The sequence below is a fragment of the Delphinapterus leucas genome, chromosome 2 (assembly GCF_059928025.1).
Source record: "Delphinapterus leucas isolate spDelLeu-1000000601 "Yukka" chromosome 2, BTC_Dleu_Yukka2, whole genome shotgun sequence".
NCBI classification, from domain to species: Eukaryota; Metazoa; Chordata; class Mammalia; order Artiodactyla; family Monodontidae; genus Delphinapterus; species Delphinapterus leucas.
Window position 1 is genome coordinate 144,162,025 of NC_143130.1, and position 24,115 is coordinate 144,186,139.

Consider the following 24,115-nt stretch of genomic DNA (forward strand, 5'->3'; position numbering starts at 1 on the left):
AGGATAAGACATAGGCCTAGTAACTGTTGCCAATAAATTCTTCTCCTTGCAATAAGTCAGTTTGAACCTCAATCTTTTAATATTTGCTAAGTCTTTCAATCAGCAAAATGTATTGAGTACCTCTTCTCTACATGGCACTGGTCTAAGGGGAAGCAAAGACACAAAAGCATAAGGGTTTAATATTAAGGTTGATACAATGAGTAGGAGAGAAACCACATAGAGGTACATGACTGCAGTACATGAGCAGCAAGTGGTAATTACCATAAGATAGAAACAAAACTGCTGGTTATTCATGTAGCTATCCTTTCATAAACATACAGGTAGAATGGTGATAAACATGCTATTTTATAATTTGCTCTTTTTCACTTAAGAATATACCTGCATTGGCACATATGTATCTACTTTGTTCTTTTTACTGGGTAAATGATAATTTTCTTCCTTTCTGGTAATGTGGAAGGTTTATGATCTCTTTTTTAAAAATTTCTTATGGCTTAACAGTTGCTTTTTAACTTTAAATAGTGTACCTAAATTGCTGCTTTTTGAATTATCAACTTAAAAAATGAAACCATATCATGTGTAGTAATTTAATTTACATATACATACATTCTTTCATTCGACAAGTGTAGTAATTTAATTTACATAGACATACATTCATTCTTTCATTTGACAAGTATTGACTAAGTGCCTTCTACTTGTGAGGTATTATTCTAGGAGCGAGGAACCCAGTGACCGACCAAAACAAATCCTTGCTCTTTAGAATTTATGTTCTTTGCCTGTCTAATCTAGAAGGATGCACAGGAAATTGTTAATTAATGTTGTCTCTGGGGAAGGAAAATGGGTGTGTGGGGAAAGTTAAGATTAACTTTGAATTCTGTTACTGTTTATAAAACATGTTTTATGAGGATTATATATTACTTCCTAATGCTAATAATGATTAAAAAAAAAAAGACCCAACAAAGTATTGCGGTAGGCCAGAGCCAGAAGAGATTATTTCTGTTTCACAAAGGGGACATTTGAACAGGATATGTCTTATTTTAACAAATGTTGATCAAATGCCCCCCCATGTGCATTGTGCTGGGTGCTCGGGTTTCTGTGAATGCAGAGGGATGCGGGAGGATTAGCCAGTCCAGAGGGTACATAGCATGTTGATTCAGAAAAGAGAGCAACTTAACTGGGGAGCTGCATATATTCTAGTTTGGCTAGAGAAGTAGGATGTAAGTGGGGAAGTCATGGGGGATGAGTCAGGAAAAAGTTGATTGGAGTCAAATTCTGAATGACCTAGAATGTTAGGCTAAGAATCTATAATTTATTCATTAAGGAATTAGGGAGTGATCAAAAGATTTTAATGAGGAGAGTGAAAGATCCAAGTAATAAATCTGGTGCCATGTGCAATAAACCTGTTATCAATAACCCAGCAATAGAAAGGGAAGAAGGGAAATTCGTGGGTAGAGAAGGTTGCAAAGCCTCCTTGGTGACCTCATGCAGTAGAGAACATTCTTGGAGAAGCCACATTGTAAGAATTTGTTGCTCTGTGTTTAAGTGAAAATGTCAATTAGAGATTCTCATGCCTGGGTAACTGCCTTTGAACTCTTACTACCAGGGAGGACTGCTGGAGTCAACATTTTAGATGAACTTTTGTGGAGACTGGACCTTGCTGAGACACAGTGGCCTTGGTAGTTTAATAATGAGATTTATAATGAACTTAAAATCTACACTCTTTAATTGAGCTTAACTCAATTTGTTTTCATTTAAGTTCCCTTCCAACTAAGGATATGAGTTGCCAGCTCACAAAAGGCAGATTGAATAAGAACAAAGTCAGAGATTAAATGTATTTTTATGGTAATGACACCTAGAGAAAACCTTTTCCTTCTATGCCTTTCTGAAACTCAGCCAGATATTTTCCAAGAATGATAATCTAGGATAGCCATATGGGCCTGAATGAAATTCACTGACTACATTTTCCTGCATTTTATATATTTCTTATTTGCCTTAAAAATCAGAATAGAGAATTTCTCATTCTCTATTCCTTGGCATTTTAAGAAACTCATTCTTATGATAGATTTTATTATTTTCTGTCTGTTTTTGTCTTTTTCTGTCCCTGATGTCTGCTGATTAAATGGTCTTTTTCTCATTACTCAGCCATAAAAAAAGAGTGAAATAATGCTATTTGCAGCAACATGGTTGGACCTGGAGATTATCATACAAAGTGAAGTAAGTCAGACAGAGGAAGACAAATTTCATATAATATCACTTAAATGTGGAATCTAAGAAATGGTACAAATGAGCTTATTTACAAAACAGAAACAGACTCACAGACTTAGAAAATGAACTTATGATTACCAAAGGGGAAAGGCGGGGAGAGAGGGATAAATTAGGAGGTTGGCATTAACAGATACATACTACTATATATAAAATAGATAATCAACAGGGACCTACTGTATAGCACAGGGGAACTCTACACAATACTCTGTAATTGCCTATATGGGAAAAGAATCTGAAAAACAACAGATATTTGTGTATGTATAACTGAATCACTTTGCTGTACACCTGAAACTAACACAACATTGTAAATCAGCTATATTCCAATATAAAATAAAAATTAAATTAAAAAAAATAAAAAATAGGGGCTTCCCTGGTGGCGCAGTGGTTGAGAATCTGCCTGCTAATGCAGGGGACACAGGTTCGAGCCCTGGTCTGGGAGGATCCCACATGCTGAGGAGCAACTGGGCCCATGAGCCACAACTACTGAGCCTGCGCATCTGGAGCCTGTGCTCCGCAGCAAGAGAGGCCGCGATTGTGAGAGGCCCGCGCACGGCGATGGAGAGTGGCCCCCACTTGCCACAACTAGAGAAAGCCCTCGCACAGAAACGAGGACCCAACACAGCAAAAATAATTAATTAATAAACTCGTACCCCCAACGTCTTAAAAAAATAAAAAATAAATAAACAAATAAATAAAAGGTCCTATTCCCTTTATGTCATTTTGAGAAGAGTTTTATTATTTCATTAGAAAGTTACTCTGGAAATTAAAAAATAAAACCCAACATTAAAAAAAAATCTCACCCACTCAAATTAAGTTGCTTTAAAGCATGTGTCTCTCAATTATTTTTTCCCCAATGGGTCAGCCTTTGAAAGGAACAAAAGGTTACTTATCCTGCCATAGGGGGAGCTATTTGGCTCTGGTTCCTGTTGAATTAATACCACTTTTCACGGATAAGGCAGTATGAGAATGTGAGAAAAGTGTGTCAAGGGATAAGTGACATGGCACAGATGAAGCCATTTGATTGAGTAGTCATAAAGGTGTTTAATTGCACCTGGGACATCTTTTTCTGCTGTTAGCAAGGGTCCTTGTTGCATTTGAAGGGTTCTGATTTCCAGGATGAAGAGGTGGACAATGTGTTAGTTAAAAGCCATGAAGTTTAAAAACCTTTTCCTGAGGGTTTCATTTGCTAACTGGAGAGTTCGGGTCGGGATTTTTTCTGCCTGCTCCTCTTATTGTTTTTCCCCTTGTTTCTATTAGATTTTAATCAACTTAGGACAGGGATAACTTAAGGTTTTCATTGGAAATTTTTGGTTATTTTAAATTTATGTCCCTATCAGAGGTCAGTCCAACCTATGTGAGACTAGGTGCTCCAAGTTGAGCAGTCCATATAGAGCCCTCATATGCTGCCTGCTTTCTCAGCCTAGGAAAGTTCACAGTCCTCAGTTTGCTCAGTACCAAGACCCCTTTTGTCCAGCATCACATGGAAATGATCATGTGATCCCTCATCTTTCTTGGAAATAATTCAGAATGACTGAGGTTTCCAGGTGGATGTGCAATACTCAAACTCCTTGGGCACACAGTGCTCCTTTACATTCCTTTTTGTGCCAGCATTTCACCCCCTCTATGGTTATTCCTTTCTCCCACAATAATTCCCCTAACGTTAGTGTAGACTCTCTGTCCTGGATCTGGTGGTATTCCTGGTTAGTTTCTTCTCCATACTTTATACCTAGAAAGAAAAAAAAAATCTCTCTTGGCTCCTTAAGGATAAAGAAGAGAGCCCTCGGGCTTTCCTGGTGGCACAGTGGTTGAGAGTCCGCCTGCCGATGCAGGGGACGCGGGTTTGTGCCCCGGTCCGGGAGGATCCCACATGCCATGGAGTGGCTGGGCCCGTGAGCCATGGAGCGCGTTCGGAGCCTGTGCTCCACAACGGGAGAGGCCACAACAGTGAGAGGCCCACGTACTGCAAAAAAAAAAAAAAAAAAAAAAAGAGAGCCCTCTTTGTTTGTTTTCCTTGTTGTTTGTTTTGTTTTTTGTTTTGAATTTCTGCTTTTTTTGTAATAATGAAATAGTCCCTTCCTGCTTATACACGTGGCCTTGATTAATGTACTTTGTGTGCATGTAACTTGATCCTGGAAACATAAAAACTTGTTCTCTAGTTTTCTCTATTGAGGAACGAAGTTAGCTCTCAACACATTTTTTGGTAAGCGTCAATGCATGTTTAAAATTTATTGTCTTATCTGCTGATTCTAGGGAAACAAACAGTGAAAACATTAGTAACATTTTGAATTATAGGACAAAATTATGGTCCTTTATAATTCTTTTTTTAAAATTTTATTTATTTTTTTGCTGCCTTGGATCTTCATTGCGGCGCAAGAGCTTTCTCTAGCTGTGGCGAGCGGGGGCTACTCTTCATTGCGGTGCACGAGCTTCTCATTGCGGTGGCTTCTCTTGTTGCGGAGCACGGGCTCTAGGCACGCGGGCTTCAGTAGTTGTGGCACGTGGGCACAATAGTTGTGGCTCATGGGCTCTAGAGCGCAGGCTCAGTAGTTGTGGCACATGGGCTTAGTTGCTCCGCGGCATGTGGGATCTTCCCGGACCAGGGCTCGAACCCGTCTCCCCTGCATTGGCAGGCAGATTCTTAACCACTGAGCCACCAGGGAAGCCCCCTGAATATATTTTGAAGGTGGACGTAAGAGGATTTCCCGAGGCATTGGACATGAAGTGTGAGAGAAGCCAACCTGTGATGGAGGAGGAAGACAGAGCGTATAGGGGCCTGCAAGCAGAAGGAGAGAGTGATTATCTGTACTGAATGCTGCTGATTGCTCCAGAAAGATGAAGACTGAGAATCGATCATTGGTTTTAGTGGGGGCTGGGGGGGTCGTTGATGAACTCGATTCATGGTGACCTTGATGAAAGAGTAGTTTCAGCGGAATGGTAAGGGCATGATTGGTGTGGGTTCAGTTAAGAGAGAAGGAGGAGGGGACCTGGAGACCAGGAACATAGACAAATCTATTTGAGGACCTGTACCTGATGGGGTCAAGACAGGGTTGTTTTTTGTTTTTAGTTTTAGATGGGCGAATTAATAGCATGGATCAGTACTAATGGGAATAGTCTTGGGCCGGGGAGAGGATAATACAGGAGAGAAAGGAGTAAAAGGTCCTGGAGTAGCTCCAAAGGGATGAGACCTGGTGAATGAGGGAAGGAAGGGATTGGCTTTAGGTCTGAGCAAGGCTGGCTCACCCATGCTAACAGGCTGGAGGCAGAGCCTTTTGATAGGTTACTAGACAAGGGAGTAGATGATCTCTAAGTGTCCTGGGGAAGCAAGGTCTCAGCTGAGAGTAAGGATGGGAGGGGAGGCGTTGGGAGTTTGAGAAAGAAGCAGAGGGTGTGAAATTGCTGTCTAGAGGAGTGGGAGAGGGCAGTGTATTATGACTTCCAGGCAGCACTGAGGGCCTACTTGGCGGTCACGATGAGACTGGTCAGCAGTTACGGATTTCCTTCCAGCCACATTCAGCAGCATGCGTGCAGGTATGAGTGAGCAGAGAGCGGTGATGAAGAGCGCACAGCAGAATGAGAGGTGCAAGGGAATGTTCGTAATAATTGATCGTGGAATTTACAATGGATAAGGATGAAAGGAAGGAGACCAAGGGGGCGAGGGACAGTGTAAAACTGGCAGAATTGATGGCTTGGAGTTGCTGATGGACTCCAAGGATTGTTGGAGTTGAGACACTAGTGAGAATGAACTGAAAAGATCAGGAATGATGTTCAGAGATGGGGATGCATGAACTCAAGATCATGAGTTGTAGTTATTAGTAATGACAAGGTCAGGGTATAACCATGACAGTGAGTGGCTGAGGCAGAGCAGAAGACACATTTATTGGAGAAGAATTCAAGAAACAGAGAGGCCAGAAGGTTGGAAGTTTCACCAGTATGTGTATTGAAATTACGAAGAATTAGGGGTCACATTGGAAAGAGCAACAGTGGGGAAGGAGCTAAAACCTTTGAGAAATGATGAGGAATGACAGAGGTAAGTAGATGACTGTAATAGTGGGGACTGTCTGATGCCATGAGAGTTAAAGCTGGAGCATTTCAGGGACAAAGAGAGTGGAAAATGATCTGGAAGTAGCAGCGAAGAGCAAGGAACTAGTGTTCCAGGGTCTGTAAGAGAAAGCAGTGCTGTCACTTGGGAGGGCTGTGGGGAAAGCAGAGTTCTGGGCTAGGGTGGAGGTTCAATTAGAGCAGAAAGGTGAAGAGGGTAGTGGGCACATAGGGGATTTCGCTGATGGTCTATTATGGATTTCAGCATCAGTGAAGGGTTTCAGGAGTTAAGGAGAGGTGGGAGATGAGAAAAATTGGGGGACGTGCAGAGTCTTTTGGAAATTAGAGGGAGAATGGAGGGGGACCTGGGTGTGTGAACTGTGTGTGTGTGTGTGTGTGTGTTGATGGGATGTAAGCAGGGGCAAAGGCACAGTGAGTTGAGATCTGAGCTCGCTGTAGGTGGTGGGAACAAGGCTGTAAGCATTAGGCACAGGGAGGAGTGGGTGTCTGGATTGCTCTCACCCCTGTCCAGTAGGATGAGGAGATCTGGGGAAATGGAAAGACAGTCCTGTGTGCAGGGGAACCCTTGGCCTCAGGGCTGAGGGTGTCTGCTGGAGCCGAGGGGCTAGAGGTGAGGGGAAGAATGGTGTCGGGATGGAGCTCTCTCCTGCCCTGGGGAGGAAGGAAGGATCCACACCGAGTGTTCTGATCTTTCCCTGGACTCCTGCCTGGTTAGTAAGAGTGAGAGCTAGCACTTCTGTGTTTCCTTGGTGCAAGGGTCTGTTCACTTTGAGTGAACCACTAACAGTCTCTAGCGGTGAGTGCTTCTCACCTTATTCCATGAGGAACCTGCCCCACGTCACACAGCTACTCAGTAACACAGGCAGGATTTGAACTCAGGTCTCTCTGACTCTAATTGCAGCTGATTGACAGTTAATTCAGTGACAATATATTCTTCATGATAAATGTCAAGACTTAACTGCCGCAACTTTATGAGCCCTTTAAAATGTATTCAGATGTTCTGGGTTTATCTGAAGTACCGTGTGGTGTTGGCTTAGACTGCAAGTCCATTTGGATTAGAAACCCTTTTTTTTTTCTTCACAGGTCCTTGTACAGCACTGTCAAGGTCATGTAGGGGCTAATTCTTTTGTCGGTAAAATATTAAAAACCGTTGTCTCTTGCAGTTAAACGGTGGCTTTGAGAAATATCTTATTTCAACGTGCTATATTTCCAAAACACTTCTTGGACAAACATCTGAAATTTAAACTAAGTCCTAGAACATTTATAAGATTGTGAGATACACACACATACCCAGAGTGACAGACCTTTGAAACGTTGATTTGTTCAAATGGTTTCTGAGTCTTCTCGTTTTCTAACTGCTATTGTCCTTTTTAAATAGCTGAACAGGAAGACACTCAGAAGAAAACCTTCACATGCTGGATAAACTCACAGTTGGCAAAGGTGAGGAAAAAGAGAGCAAATCAAGCTATAAATATATATTTAAGTGATTCCTCCTGTTCCCTCAGTTTTGGTCCCCAAAATGGCACTGGTGACATGTAAAAGGTTGAAAAAATGTGCTGAATGTCACCTTGATCTTGTTTTGATGGATCTGTTATTCTTCTCCAACACGAAAAGGGGGCATTTTTGTTAAGGATATGGGAGACAGTGCTAGAAAATATTTAAAGCAGTAACATCTCTTTTATCAAATGAAATTGTAACAAGAAGTCATATATGTTGAGTGTTATGTTAGACACTGTTGTAAGTACTTTAAATGTACTGACCACTCGTTATGTTTCAGTGACTTCACAACATCCTGAGACAGACAGTATTGTTTGTGTTTAGAGAACAAGGAAACTAAGGTACAGAGACGTTGTGTGACTTCTCCAAGGTCCCACAGCTTACAAGTGATCGTGCTGGGATGCAAACCCAGGCAGTCTGGACCCAGAGGCCTTGATCTTAATCTCTCTGCTATCCTGGCCTTCAGTGATCCAGGTGCCTGGAATAACCTGGATACAAAATGAGTGAGCCTCTTCACCCAGGCTACCCATCCCAGCTCAGTGCTTGTCATTCTAAAAAGAGGAAATTCATAAACGGGTTACTCCAGAAATGTAATCTCCCCAAATGGGTCACTATTGGCTGATTCTGAGCATCTTGAATGCCACTTCACTGCACAAGTTTTAAGCTCTCAGTGAAAGCTGAAAGAGTGTTGTGTTACTGGAAATTTGCTGTGAGATAAATTCACTACTTTCCTTATCATGTTTTGATGTGGAACTTCGTGTGTTTTCTACATTCTGTTAATTAAGAAGAAAATCACTACTGAATCTTAGCTTTTGCAAAGATGCAAAAGCACATTTATGAGATTCTTAAAAGTTATCGTGTTTTTGGACCAAAGTTTCAATGATTACTTTTCTTGTGACCTTTTGTAGCACACCCCTCCCTCAGTTGTATCGGACCTATTCGCAGACATTAAAAAGGGGCATGTCCTCCTGGACCTGCTGGAAGTACTCTCAGGACAACAGTTGGTAAGCTTTTAAAACAACATTAAGAAATTTTGTGGATTAAAAAAAAAAATCACATTTGTGAGTAATATATTTTGCTTGAATTTCATAGCCTCGAGATAAAGGATCTAATACATTCCAGTGTAGAAGCAATATAGAACATGCCCTGAGGTTCCTAAAAAACCGATCAGTGAGTATGAAATTCACACGAAAATTCATTGGGGAGATAAATGCTGTGAAATATTTTATTCTTTTAACATGCGTTTCTTTTTTTCCAGATCAAGCTAATAAATATTCACGTTACCGATATTATAGATGGAAACCCATCCATTATTCTTGGCCTAATTTGGACAATTATACTGCACTTTCATGTAAGTAGTTTGATGATATGAAAAGTATTCCTGTTCTAATTACCACAGTATGAAATAAGTGTAATGCAATAAGTGTGACTTGATGCTAGAGCTTCTTCCAGAAATAGGACCCTCTGGAAGTCTTGTCAGGTGGAAAATATATAGCAGACCCTTTGCCACTTATGTTACTCTTCAATTGAAAATTGAATTCTGAATTATCATGATATCCTGAAATATCCATGGTATCAGCACCAGTCTGAATAGAGCTTGCCATGGTAAATTTTTGCTTATTATTGTTCATTTACTCTGTCAGAAGAGAGAATAGGAAGCTTCTGGAGTAAATTCTTGAAAATTAACCCATTAAACTTGGTAAAATCTCCCTATTTTTGAGGTCCCTTGTCTAATCTAATAATCCTGCAACATCTAGCTCTGTCCCAAGACTGACTCATAGCTTTCATTTCATTCCACAAATATTTTTGAGCACCTACTTTGTGCTAACTTTTGTGCTGGGACAGTAAGAAAATAACAGGGGGCACTTCCCTGGTGGCACAGTGGTTAAGTATCCACCTGCCAATGTAGGGGACACGGGTTCAATCCCTGGTCTGGAAGATCCCACATGCCGTGGAGCAACTAAGCCCGTGTGCCACAACTACTGAGCCTGTGCTCTAGAGCCCGTGCGCTGTAACTGCTGAGCCCCACACGCTGCAGCTAATGAAGCCTTCGCACTCTGGGCCCCGTGTGCCACAACTACTGAGCCCATGTGCTGAAACTACTGAAGCCCACACACCTAGAGCCCGTGCTCTGCAACAAGAGAAGCCACTGAAAAGAGAAGCCCGTGCACTGCAACAAAGAGTAGCCCTCGCTCACCGCAACTAGAGAAAGCCCGCACGCAGCAATGAAGACCCAACGCAGCCAAAAAAAAACAAAAAGAAAGAAAGAAAATAACAGGGAATAAGTAGGTTATAGTCCTGACTTTATGACACTTATGGCTGATAAATACATTCTTTCAGGCCTGGGATTTTGAATTAGTGTGTATTTTCTGTAGCTACTTAAAAACTTGTATGTTCAGGGGCTTCCCTGGTGGCACAGTGGCTGAGAGTCCGCCTGCCGATGCAGGGGACACGGGTTTGTGCCCCGGTCTGGGAAGATCCCACATGCCGCGGAGCGGCTGGGCCTATGAGCCATGGCCACTGAGCCTGCGTGTCCGGAGCCTGTGCTCCGCAATGGGAGAGGCCACAACAGTGAGAGGCCCGCGTAACGCAAAAAAAAAAAAAAAAAAAAAAAAAGTTACATGTTCATCATCTCCATAATTACTTTAAAAATAACTTTAAAAATTATATGGGAAACAAATGCTTATTTTAGGAAAACTAGAAAATAACATAACTAATTTATATAAAATTTCAAACATACAAAATGAGACTTTATATCATTCCTGGATACCTATATTTGTAGTGATAGTAGAATAATATATGTGAGGATGATGAAAACTAAATTTAGGATTTTGGTTTTCTTCCTTTGGGAAAGGAAGGAAATGGAATTGAAGGGGGAAAGACAGAAGGCTCAAAGTGTATTTGTGTTTTATTTCTTTAAAAAATTATGAACCAAATGTGGTAAAATGTTAAAATTTGATAATTCATAGGCATTTTTAATATTTTCCCATACTTTTTAGGACATTTGAAATATAATTTGAAATTTCAATATAGACAACAAAAAGAAAATAAAGTCATCTGTAATTCTGTCACTCACAGATAACCACTTCAATTAATTTGGTGTACAGTCTTCATGACATATACAGTGGGAATTAATATATATATTCATGCATGTATGTCTTAAACAAAATGGGGTCGTGCTATCCATTACTGTTTTCAAGCAATTCTAATTAAAATCTTTCTGAATTTATATGTATTTTAATGCAAGTATGATGTTCTGTTGTAAAGCACTGTTGTTTCATTAAGGGACAGTCAGAATGCTCACAGTTTTTTATGACTGTAAGCAATTCCAAAAAGACTACCCTTAACATAAAACTTTTGCATATAATCTTAATTATACCCATGGGGCAAATTCCTAGAAACGGCATTCTTGGGCCATAAGATTTGCAAAATTGTAGCTTTTTAAAGTGTTGTTTTGGGCTTCCCTGGTGGTACAGTGGTTAAGAATCCGCCTGCCAGTGCAGGGGACACAGGTTCGAGCCCTGGTCCTGGAGGATCCCACATGCCGCGGAGCAACTAAGCCCATGCGCCACAACTACTGAGCCTGCGCTCTAGAGCCCGCGAGCCACAACTACTGAACCTGCATGTGACAACTACTGAAGCCCACGTGCCTAGAGCCCGTGCTCCACAACAAGAGAAGCCACTGCAATGAGAAGCCTGCGCGCCTAAATGAAGAGTAACCCCCGCTCGCTGCAGCTAGAGAAAGCCCGCAGGCAGCAACGAAGACCCAACACAGCCAAAAATAAATAAAATAAATAAATTAAAAAAAAAAAGAATCAATTTAAAGTTTTGTTTTAATATTGTAAATAAACTTTTGTCAAAAGTATACAACACACAGAGAAAACTGCACAAATCTTAGATGTAGAGCTTGATGAATTTTTGGAAATTAAACACATCCACGTAACCACCATTTAACTGAAGATAAGATGATAGAATATTGCCAGCATCCCAGAGCCCCCAGGTCTTTCTCCCAGTCACTGCCCTCCTTCCCTAAAGATGACCGCTACTTTGATCTTTATCATTGGTTAGTTTAGCATTTTAAACTCCATATAAACAGAATTATAACAGAATTATTTTGCATACACTATATAATAGTCTTTTCTACCTGACTTATTTCACTTAACATCGTGTCTGTGAGATTCATCCTCTTGAGGCAGGTATCAGTGGGTCTTTCTTTTCCATTGCTGTATATGAATATACCATTGCATGAATATACCAGAACTTATTTACCATTCTACTGTTGACGGACATTTCTTTTGCTGCCAATTTTAAGCTATTGTGAATAAAGCCGCTAAAAACATTCTTGTATATGCCCTTTGGTGGTACAAGCCCTTATTTCTGTTGCATATTTATCTAGGACTGGAACTGCTGGTCTGCAGGGCATGTGATCTTCAGCTTTAGTAGATACTGCCAAACAGTTTTTCAAACTTGTTGTGATTTACACTGTTACCAGAGTTTAAGAGTTGCTTGCTCCAATCCTTGCTAATACTTGGCATTAAAAACTTTTATTTTAGCTATGCTGTTGTGTATAATGATGTATAGAAGTTTTAAAATGTATTCTGGATACAAGTCCTTTGTTGGGTATATATAAATTGCAAATATCTTCTCTGACTCTGTGGCTTGCTTTTTCAAATCTTTAATGAACAGACATTCATAATTTTAATGTAGTACACATTTATCAGCTTCTTTTTTTTTGGTGGCTAGTACTTTTTATGTCCTTTAAAGAATTCTTTCCCTTTGCCAGTACCATGGAGATATTCTCTTATGTTATTTTCTAGAATAGTTCTGTCCAATAGGACTTTCTGCAATGATGGAAATGTTCTGTACCTGCACTGGACAGAACAGTATCCACTAGCCACTTGTGGCTATTGAACACTTGGCATGTGACTAGTATGACTAAGGAACTAAATTTTAAAGTTTATTTAATTTAAATTTAAATAGCCACATGTGGCTAGTGGCTATCATATTGGACAGCACATTCCTAAAAGCTTAATCATTTCACAGTTTACTTTTAGCTCTACAATCTTTCAAGAATGAATTGATTTGTTTGAGTATGTTATGTTAAGGCAATTAAGATTTTTTTTTTCCATATGGCTATCCAGTTGATCCAACAGTAATTATTGAAGAGACCATCATTTTCCTACTGCACTGTAGTATCACCTTTATAAATCAAGTAGTCATATAGGTATGGCTCCATTTTCAGATTGTCTATTCTGTCCCATTATTTATCCTTGTACCAATACTATACTACATTAATTTCTGTAGCTGTACAGTCAGTCTTGATATCTGATATTGTGGTTTTCCAACTCGTCTTCAAGATTATCTTGGCTTCTTTGCTCTTTGTATTTCCGTATATATATATTTTTGAGATGTAATTGACATATACCATTGTGTAAGCTTAAGGTAGATAACATGTTGATTTGATAGTCATACAAATTTTATAAGTAACTTGTTAATTTACACACACGTAACCTGCTGGAATTTTAATGAGGATTGATTGAATGTATAGAATCATTTGGAAAAAGCTGACCTCTTTTAAATAATGCATCTTTTAACCCATGAATATAACATTTTCATTTTTGTTCTATTCAAAATATTTTCAAATTTTCATTATGATTTCTCATTTGACCCATGGGCTCTATCACAATCTATGGCTTAATTTCCAAATATTTGGAGGTTTGTTATATCTTCACTAGTACTGATTTCTAGCTTAATTTCAGTGTGGTTGGAAAATATAATCTGAATTATTTCAGTCCTTCAGAATTGCTGTGGCTTGCTTTATGGCTCAGCATGGCCAATTTTGGTAAATATTCTATATGCACTGGGAAAGAATGTTGATTCTGCCATTTTAGGTGCAATGGGGTATGCCAACCAGATCAAATTTGTTCATTGTATTGGTCACACCTACTATTATTGGTTATCTGGTGAGTCTGTCAATCATTGAAAGAAGTGTACATCTTTCAATAATACTTCTATTATGTTTCTGGATTTTTCTTTTTGTTTTGTTTTTTTGTTTTGTTTTGTTTGCGGTCCACGGGCCTCTCACTGTTGTGGCCTCTCCCGTTGTGGAGCACAGGCTCCGGACGCGCTGACTCAGAGGCCATGGCTCACGGGCCTAGCTGCTCTGCCGCATGTGGGATCTTCCCGGACCGGGGCACGAACCCGTGTCCCCTGCGTCGGCAGGCGGACTCTCAACCACTGCGCCACCAGGGAAGCCCTGGATTTATCTTTTAACGTTTTCTGTAGGTATTATCATATTGCCCTCCAAAAAAATCTAAACCAATTTACGTGTTCCCAGTTTCTGGTATTCACACCATCACTGACTCTTACCTTTAAAAAATTTTTGCCTGTGTTATGTATGAAAAAAACTGTTCTCTTGCTGTATATATTTAGATTTCTGAAATGACTAATGAAGTTATTTTTCATATACTTAAGGGCGGTTTTTTTCTTGCTTGGGATTTACCTCTTCGTGTTTGACTATTTTTTCCTGTATGTGTATTTGTTTCTTAATGGTTTATAATCAAGGATGCATTTTAATTGACCCAGTCTCTCCAGAGAAATTCTCGACTAGCAGTTCAGTTTGGCTCAGTTCAGTTTTTATTGTTTGTTTTTTTTTGCGGTACGCGGACCTCTCACCGCCACGGCCCCTCCCGCCACGGAGCACAGGCTCCGGATGCGCAGGCTCAGCGGCCATGGCTCACGGGCCCAGCTGCTCCGCGGCATGTGGGATCCTCCCGGACTGGGGCACGAACCCGCGTCCCCCGCATCGGCAGGCAGACTCCCAACCACTGTGCCACCAGGGAAGCCCCTCAGTTCAGTTTTGATGGACAGAGGTGGAGCACCAGTGAAGTGCTCTATAAGCATGTTGCGGGGGGCGAATAGATGCCTGCCCTTGATGTGGAGCGCCATATGCTTGGGTGAGAGCAAGTCCCAAAAGCCAATGTGTAGCCCCAGATGGCAAATGCCGTTATTCAAAGGTTTGCCCAGTACTCATTGCACCATGAGTAAACTGTCACTGTTACACGATAATTTTTAGGTCTTGTTCTGGCTGAAGGTTTTGCCTCAATGCTGCTAACCTATCATTCCATACACGTTAACGATTATTATGTCTTCCTTAGATTGAGGAGCTTGCCCGGACTCTTTCTTGCAATTACAATCAGCCTTCCCTGGACAGTGTGAGTGTGGTCGACTCATCTCCTACCTCAAGTCCTCCAGCTAAGAAATGCTCCAAAGTCCAAGAAAGATGGCAGATGTCTGCAAAGAAGGCTCTTCTCCAGTGGGCTCAGGAGCAATGTGCCATGTAAGTAGTTTGCTCCACCAGAGGAGACACACAGGGCAGCTGTACCCACCAACGCAACCTTACCGACCTCCAGGTCTGAAAATCAGGCCAAATAGGAGTAACACCCACCTGAACACTTCCCTGTCATAAAAAGAAAAGGCTCACTCTCCCCCTTCCTTTCACACTGAATCTTCCACATGTGGACCTCTGTGAGCTCAGCCACACTTGGTTTTGAAGACCAGAAGGTGGTATCATCTGGGTAACTTCCCTCACTCCCACTCCCATGTATAGGTGGTCTATTACTGTGTGCAAATAAAGTAGTCTTTAAATATCTTTTTCTTTAGGCACAAGTCCCCTATGCATCTGGAAGGTGGATTTAGATTCAAAAAGTTTTGCCATACTAGAAGCTCTTTAAAAGTCGGGACTCTATCTCAGTTGACTGTGTATTCCCTTAATTTTAGCCTAATATGTGTTCTTGGTAGGTGCTCCATAAATGTGTTGAGTGGATGAATGAAAAATGAGTGAATGAGCAGCCAACTCATAAAATTATTCCTTGGAACTCTATAGGGCTGCATGAAAGACCATGGTCCCCATTGTTTAGAAACTCGTAGCTCAATTAGGAAACAAAGAAACAAGAGAGTAGGTGTTTTAAAAAAAGGAGATGATAAAGGGAAGTTAATGCTTATAATTTCTTTTTTTTAATTTCTTTTTTATTATTAATTGTTATTGGAGTATGGTTGCTTTACAATGTTGTGTTAGCCTCCAATGCACAGCAAAATGAATCAGCCATACACGTGTAGTTATGCCCTCCCTTTTGGACTTCCCTCCCATTTAGGTTACCACAGTGCACTTGGTAGAGTTCCCTGTGCTATACAGTATGTTCCCATCAGTTGTCTGTTTTATACATAGTGTCAATAATGTATATGTGTCAATCCCAGTCTCCCAGTTCCTCCCACTATAATTTCTTTTTTACATAGGAAAATGTTTTCTGCTCTTGGGATACATTTACTTTTTCAATTTAGCCAACTGCTTGGATGGAGTTTAGGAAAATAAGGAATTAGGACGCAGGAGATCCACCACAAAAAGACCTATAGAGTTCAAAAGGCGTTCTTTGTCACATCATAGCATTGTCCAGATAAACAGAGGCATAAAAATGTTGCTAAGCCCTCTCAAATGTTGGGCTTCTGAGTAACTGCTTCCTAATGAAAGGCTAAGATGTTAATTTCTGCCTTACCTTTCTGTAGTTGTCATTCATCCTCTGTATTCTGTGAGGGGACACAAATATCCATGCATATCTTACAGGTTTTAAGTATATTAAATGAACTTTTTCTTGAATTTCCTGGAGATGATTTTACTTCAGTTTCCTAAATTTTTAAAATCCAAAATACAGCATGTGTGAACATCATTATTACACCATATTCAGATTTGTTTCACTTATGCTTAAATACGCTTCAAACCCTTTCAAAGTCCATATATTTTACCAAGGTTTACCTTTTCCCCATGTCCATCCTTATTTTTCAACTATAGAGCTTATGCTAAACGTATTAAGATGTAGTAGGTAATTCTTAAGTATTTCGTCAGGAGTTTATTGTAGTTTTGGCTGTCATTGGTGGTATTACTGGGTGACTTTTGTTTGAATATTCTGTGATTCTCTAGGGCTCAGATGTAAGGCTATGTTGTAAGAAATATGTGGTATTTTTTTTATTTCTGAAGGAGATGAATTGGGCCCCCATTTGTGATGTCTGCGTGAGTCTAGACCCTATCAGTCACTCTGGAGCCAGCCCCGCCCTCTCCAAGGCCCGGCAGTAGCACGTTCTGTGTGGCACTTGGTTTGGCCCCTCAGGGCAGAGCTGAGTTCCCAGCCTGGTGCTGTATGGAGCGAGGTGTCTGCTGGTCGGCCCTGAGCCGGCTCTGGCCCCCTTAGCGCTCTGGAGGGTCCGGCCCCGCTTTCAGCCCCACCGCCACCCCTGTAGCCATCAATTTAGTTGAGTACTTACACGCGCACGCTGAAGCTGGAATACCAGGTTTTGAGTTCTGGCTCCCAGCACTTTCTAACTGGTAGGCTTAGACACTTAATCTCGTTGTGTTCAAGTTTCCTTAATCATAAAACGTGGACAATACTTAACACTTACTTCATAGGGTTATTATGTGCTTTACAAGAATTGTGTTTTTTAAAAAAAAACATTTGCAACAGTTTCTGGACACAACGGGCACCATATAAGTGTTTGTTAAACAACACGAAAGTCACTGCTTACTATGTAATTTGTCATAATCATAGTTTAGGCTTTTTTCCTAAGGGATCCAGGAAAGCCCAGGTCATCTGAAGCAGATTATTTCTTGAGTAGCTTTTATCATGTATACTTTTGATATATACTTAAATTAGTCCATTGAATTTCCTTGTGTTTTTATGGGATATTAAAGGAAACTATAGTTGTTCTCAAATATTTCCCACACTTTGTAGGCTACTATATGCTTTTACAAAATATTCAGTGATCTCTTGTTGAACACAAATTGAGTGGTTTGAGATATATATGTTAAGCACCTTTTTATGTCAGGCACTGTTTGCAGGGTGGGTGAGTCTAACATGATGGGCAAGAAAGAAAGGGCCCCTGTTCTCAAGGGGCTTGCACCCTAGTGGGAGAGGCACATGAATAAATTTGATAATTATAGTTGGCCGTAAAGTTAGGAAGGACTTATGATATGGTTGAGAATGTCAAGGATAGGAAGAGGGTGCCCTTGGTAGGTGGTCATGGAGTGCCTTTCTTTTTTTAAAAAATTTTTATTGAAATATAGTTGATTTACAATGTTGTGTTAGTTTCAGATGTACAGCAAAGTAATTCAGTTATACATATATATAAATATGTATATTCTTTTTTTACATTCTCTTCCATTATAGGTTATTACAAGATATTGAGTATATGGTTCCCTGTGCTATACAGTAGGTACTTGTTGGTTATCTATTTTACATATAGTAGTGTGTATGCCTTTCTGAGGAGGAGACCTTTGAGCTGAGACCTGAAGGAGAAGGCTTTAGGTGTATGAATCTCTGGGAGAAAGAGTGTCCAGGCAGAAGGATTAAAAAGGCTGTGGAGAAGCAGAAATGAAGCCAATGTTACTGCATGTTGGAAGGTGGAGATATTGAATAATATTCTCTGAACTGAGAAGGAACTTTAAGGCTGAAGAGTGAAACAGGCAACTCCATAAAGTGCAGTTATGAAATTTATTGTGGGTAACTTACAGGCAGGATCAGGCAGACGAGGATCCAGAGGCATTCAGAGCTGTGCTCCCTGCCCTCAAAAGGGGTACAGGGAGATTTAAAGGGGCCAAAGCTAAAACAGAATCTGACTGTGAAGGGAGAAGTATGTCTGCACCAACAGGAACCAGGGGTTTTTCCTCTCCCTGGGGTCTCAGGACCATTAACCATCTGTGTCAGCAAAAGGCATTCTTGCAGTTTTCATATCAGATGAAGGCAGGGGTAAAAGTTGATGGGGAACTTATCTGGCTTAGGCACATTCCTTGTGAGCAGGCTAAAGCTCGGTCATGCAGAGAGAACAGGTGGGTAGGACTGCGGGCCTAAGATGGAACTGACAAAATGGAGTCAGTGTGGTCTAGCCGCATACTGCAACATTGTAAGAGAGGGGAGATGCAAAGGTGGGAGAGGTAAGCTGGAAACAAAGCTTGTCTGGCCTTGTGGGCCAGAGTGTGAGATGTTACTCTAAATATAATGACAAGCAATGATGGGTTTTCTTTAAATAACTTTTTTATTGTGATAAAATATACATAACAAAATTTACCACTTTAACAGTTTTTAAGAGTACAGTTCAGTGACATTAAGTACATTCACAGTTGTGTAGCCATCACTGCTATCTGTCTGCAGAACTTTTTTCATCTTGCAAAACTGAAACTCTGTATCTGTTTAACACCTCCCCTCCCTATTCCTCCTTCCCCTCAGCCTTCCCCTGGCCACCAGAGGTATACTTTCTTTATCAGTGAATTTCACTCTGTTTGGTACCTTAAGAGAGTGTAATCATATAACATTTGTCCATTTGTGATTGGCTTATTTCATTCAGCATAATATCTTTAAGTTTCATCCATGTTGTAGCATATCTCAGAATTTCCTTACTTTTTAGGGCTGAATGATATTTTATTGTATGAACACACCACATTTTGTTTATGCATTCATTCCTGATGACCGGTTCTAAGCAAAGGAGTGACAAGGTCTATCTATCCAATGAGCTATTGGCCACTGACTTGGCACAATGTATCATTTAATTGTTTCCAGTGAGAAATAAAATTAGTCCCTCTAGTGAAAGGAATTTAGCAATTTGTAGAGGCCCAGCTTAGTCTTGAGCCAACAGATTGCTGAATGAAGAGCATTAAACTCGAGTGAGAATTGTCACGTGAAGGGCTCGTAAGACAGATTTCAGGTGCATTTCCAGAGTGTGATTCAGTGGACCTGGGGTTGGGCCTGAGAATTTGCATTTCGAGCACCTACAGCCACGTGACGCTGCTGCTGCCGGGACCACACTTTGAGAAGCAGTGCCCTGGAGCGTCGTGAGCCTCATCACACTTGGCATTTTACTTTAATTTGACCCCATGGTTCAAATAAAATATTTTCCTAGAAGGATTAATTCGATTTATGTGATTGGCAGAAATTAATTTTAATTCCTGATGAATAGAGGTGCTCTGATATAGTCTTTTAGATAGTGTTTATCGTGTTTTTATTCTTTTGTCATAGGTTTGAGTCTGTCAGTGTGACAGATTTTAAGGCAAGCTGGAGAAATGGGATGGCTTTTTTGGCTGTCATTCATGGCTTGCGACCAGACCTGATCGACATGAAGAGTGTGAAGCATAGATCCAACAGAGACAATCTGAAAGAGGCCTTCAGAATTGCAGAAAGAGAATTAAAAATCCCCAAAATGCTGGAACCAGAAGGTAAAGAAGCTTCTTTCTTTGTAAAGCAATGTCCAGTGTGAAGTGGATTTGAAAACAGTACCCACATATGAGCAAACATAACAGCATTATATTTTAGTCCTGAAGGGTTTAACTTTAAACCCTTTATTAAGTTTCATGAAATTAAGCATTCCTGTCAGTTAGTTAACCTCAGTAATTGCAGGGAGGATGTCACAGCTGCAACCAAACGATGCTGTTTTGGGGAATAATTTTGAGTCTTTGTCTTAATTTTCTTTTATTGTGTTCTATATTTCATCCTCCTTGATTCTATTATTCTTTTCTAAAATATCTCAAGTAAGATATTTCTTTGAGTGGATTATCTATGTCCCCTTTCCTATTCCCTCCCCCTAGTTAAAGCTGAGCCTCTGTGAGGACAGAAACTGCTTTTTCTGTTTCTCTCTCTATGGCTGGCTCAGCTTTACCATTGATTGTGCTAAATCAGTTTTGTTGGATTGTTAGGGACTTCCCTGGTGGTCCGGTGGTTAAGACTGTGCGCTTCCAATGGGTGCAGGTTTGATCCCTTGTTGGGGAACTAAGATCCCACGTGCTGCACGCTGCATGCCGCACGAAGCGGCCAAAATAATAATAATTTTGTTGGATTGTTAACAACATTAGCGAAATCCTAAATACTGGCTATATTCAAAGAGATAATTATCAGGTTATACTTTAACTTCATAAAATTAAGATTTAAATAATTCAATTCTTCTGGAAAAGAACTTTACTTTGGATTGTGTTGTTTCATAATTTACCCAAAGCTTGTTAAAAAAAAAAACCAAAAACCCAGTAAGGTCATAAAAAAGGCATGTAGGATTAGTGAAAGTTATAATGAACTAACAGGTCAAGAGATACAAATTCTAGTCTCAGCTCTACAACAGGGGTGTGTAGGTCAATGTTTAATGTTAGGCTCTCTGAAACAGTGTGTGTGTGTACATATACATGTCTATTATAAATTTTACAAACATAAATGATGTGTAGCACACAGTTTACAAATAATAATAAAATATATGATACACTTTATTATAACTTCCATATAGCCCCCAAATGCTTTCGTTGATTTTTGCCAAACTCTTGTATCAGTCTGTAGCAAACTTAAGGTTGCAGTTGCTGAACCAGTGCAGTTCTGACATGCGTGTTGGTGGATAACTTCCTTTGCATTAATGAATAAGTGTAACAGCAAAGAGGTATGTCAGAGCTGCACTTGTTCTTCTGTGATGTGAATGACTTCTTTGCTGGGAGAATACTGGAAGAATTCGATTTTTGTTCCACTCACAATTTGACAGCTATAGACAGGACGCACTTTTAAGATTAACCTGCGTTGTTAACAATATCTCCATCCTTTTCTTGGCACTCAACAAAACAGCAAATCAAGCCCTCATCTGCTGATTTTCTGTGGCATAAATCTTGCCACCAGTGTCAAGTCACTGAATACGTTGGGAAAAGGTGCACAGTAGCACACCATTATATATTATTTCTATCATACAGATACAATAGACATAACCTTAGACGTGTGGATAGTAGTAAAATGCAGTGAAATACTTGGAAAGTGATGAGTTTTAAGTATTTATTACCTTTGTTTTAATATAATTTATGTAATTGTGCATTTATAGAATTTAAATTTTTTTTTTTTTTTTTTTTTGCGGTACGTGGGCCTTTCACTGTTGTGGCCTCTCCCGTTGCGGAGCACAGGCTCCGGACGCACAGGCTCAGCGGCCATGGCTCACGGGCCCAGCCGCTCCACGGCATGTGGGATCTTCCTGGACCGGGGTACGAACCCGTGTCCCCTGCATCGGCAGGTGGACTCTCAACCACTGTGCCACCAGGGAAGCCCCAGAATTTAACTTTTAATGCTGACTATGTTAAATTTTCAGCAGTTTCATAAGTCAATTGTTAAACAATCAGCTCTCTCAAGCTGGTGTGAGCACACCACTGACTGACTGTCGCTTTGTCACTTAACCTTTCTGGTTTTAAATAGCTGTATTGAGATATAATTCACATACCATACAGTTTACCTATTTAACTGTACAATTGAATGGTTTTTAGTATATTCACAAAATTTTGCCACCATTATCATAATCAAATTTAGAACATTTTTATGACCCCCCAGAATAAACCCCGAGCCCATTAGCAGTCCCTCCCCATTTCCCCCATCCCCCATCCCCCCACACAGCCCTAGGCAACCACTAATCTACTTTCTGTCTCTATAGATTTGCCAATTCTGGAAATTTAACATGAACAGAATCATACAATATGTGGTCTTTTGTGAGTGGGTTTTTTTTTTTTTTAAATAAATTTATTTATTTACTTTTGGCTGAGTTGGGTCTTTGTTGCTGCACGTGGGCTTTCCCTAGTTGCGTGAGCGGGGGCTGCTCTTCGTTGCGGTGCGCGGGCTTCCCACTGCGGTTACTTCTCTTTGTTGCAGAGCACGGGATCTAGGCACGCGGGCTTCAGTAGTTGTGGCACGCGGGCTCAGTAGTTGTGGCGCATGGGCTTAGTTGTTCCGCAGCATGTGGGATCTTCCCAGTCCAGGGTTCGATCCCATGTCCCCTGCAATGGCAGGTGGATTCTTAACCACTGCACCACCAGCAAAGCCCCTGGCTTCTTTAAATTAGCAGAATGTTCAAAGTTCATCCATGTTGCAGCATTTATTGTTAAAAATAATAACAAAATTTTTTTATTTTTAGATATACTTTATTTTTTAGGACAGTTTTAGATTTATAGGAAAGTTGGGAAGACAGTACAGTAGGTTCCCATATACCCCACACCCAATTTTCCCTATTGTTAGCATCTTACATTAATACATCTTATATTAATGAACCAGTATTGATATAATAAAGGCATTTTCTTTGTTTTCCCCTAATGCCCCTTTTCTCTTCAGGATCCCATCCAGGATACATTACATCTAGTCATCATGTCTCCTTGGGCTCCTCTTGACTGTGACAATTTCTCAGACCATTTTTTTTGTTTTTGATGGCTTGACAGTTTTGAGGATTACTGGTCAGGTATTTTGTAGATGCTGGAATTTGTGTTATGCTTTTTCTCTTAATGCCAACTTGACATCACTGTTGATGTTGACATTGATCGCCTGGCTGAGATAGTGTTTGTCAGGTTTCCCCACTGTGAAGTTACTCTTTGTTTCCCCCCTTTCCATACTGTAGTCTTTGGAGGGAAGTCACTATGCACAGCCCACACTTAGGAGAGTTATGCTCACTCTCCTTGAGGGCAGGTTAGCTACATAAATTGTTTGGAATTCTGCACAGGAGATTTGTCTATTCTCCTCCATTTATTTACTTATCCAACTGTTTATTTGTATCAGTGTAGATTCATGGATTTTTTTTTATACTTTGGGTTATAATCCAATGCTACTTTGTTTATTTTATTGCTCAAATTAAAAAAAATCTTTTTTATACCTCCGAGTTTTGGCTATTGAGAGCTCTTTTAGTCGGCTCCTGTGCTCCTTTGACATATCCTCAGTGTGGGGTTGGCTTGTTTGTTTTGGCACTACAAGATGCTCCAGGCTCATCTTGTATACTTCCTACTGTAGTCTTGGATCAACCATTCCTCCAAGAGCCCTGGTTCCTTTTACTGGAGAATGGTATTAGAAACCAAGATCTGGGTGCTAGGTGTGCTTGTTGCTACTGGTTTCTAGCCTTTTTGGACCTCAGTTGTTTTTATAAGAGTTAATTATGTGATATTCCCAAGTGCACAGTTAGCCTAATGATTCCATGTTTCTGTATATCAGGTTTGTCATTAGTTTGGCTTCATGTTGCTTGTTAATAATTCTGCTCGTTTAACTTTCCCCCATCTCTTTGTTTTTTCTCCCTCCCCCCCCTTTTTTTTGTCCAAAAAGGAAATAACCTTTTTGTCTTTTCATTATCTTTTCAAAATTTCTTCATTTCCCCCCATGCTGTGCTCTATTCGCTATTTCTGTGTTTTCTTTTAATACTTCTTTCATTGTGATTCACCAAGTCTTTATTATTAGTGTAAACTATTTTCTCTATTTTAGTATGTGAAAATAACTAGGCAACT

At 40.3% G+C, this 24,115-nt stretch overlaps 1 protein-coding gene across 20 annotated transcripts in view; it reads left to right on the forward strand.

Moving 5' to 3' along the window:
- The window catches only part of SYNE2 (spectrin repeat containing nuclear envelope protein 2), a 348,050-nt gene that overhangs the window by 74,070 nt on the left and 249,865 nt on the right, over window positions 1-24,115 (forward strand). For 19 of the 20 annotated variants that reach the window (XR_016392190.1, XM_089907796.1, XM_089907794.1 and 16 more), the window contains exons 3-8: window positions 7,700-7,761; window positions 8,727-8,822; window positions 8,911-8,988; window positions 9,077-9,169; window positions 14,976-15,157; window positions 19,875-20,071. Coding sequence is in view for 19 of the 20 variants with exons in the window: in XM_089907796.1 (XP_089763922.1) it covers window positions 7,700-7,761; window positions 8,727-8,822; window positions 8,911-8,988; window positions 9,077-9,169; window positions 14,976-15,157; window positions 19,875-20,071 (708 nt within the window). In the remaining variant the exon portion in view is untranslated. The remainder of the gene's footprint in view (window positions 1-7,699; window positions 7,762-8,726; window positions 8,823-8,910; window positions 8,989-9,076; window positions 9,170-14,975; window positions 15,158-19,874; window positions 20,072-24,115) is intronic. The other variant, XM_089907806.1, reaches the window with a different exon arrangement.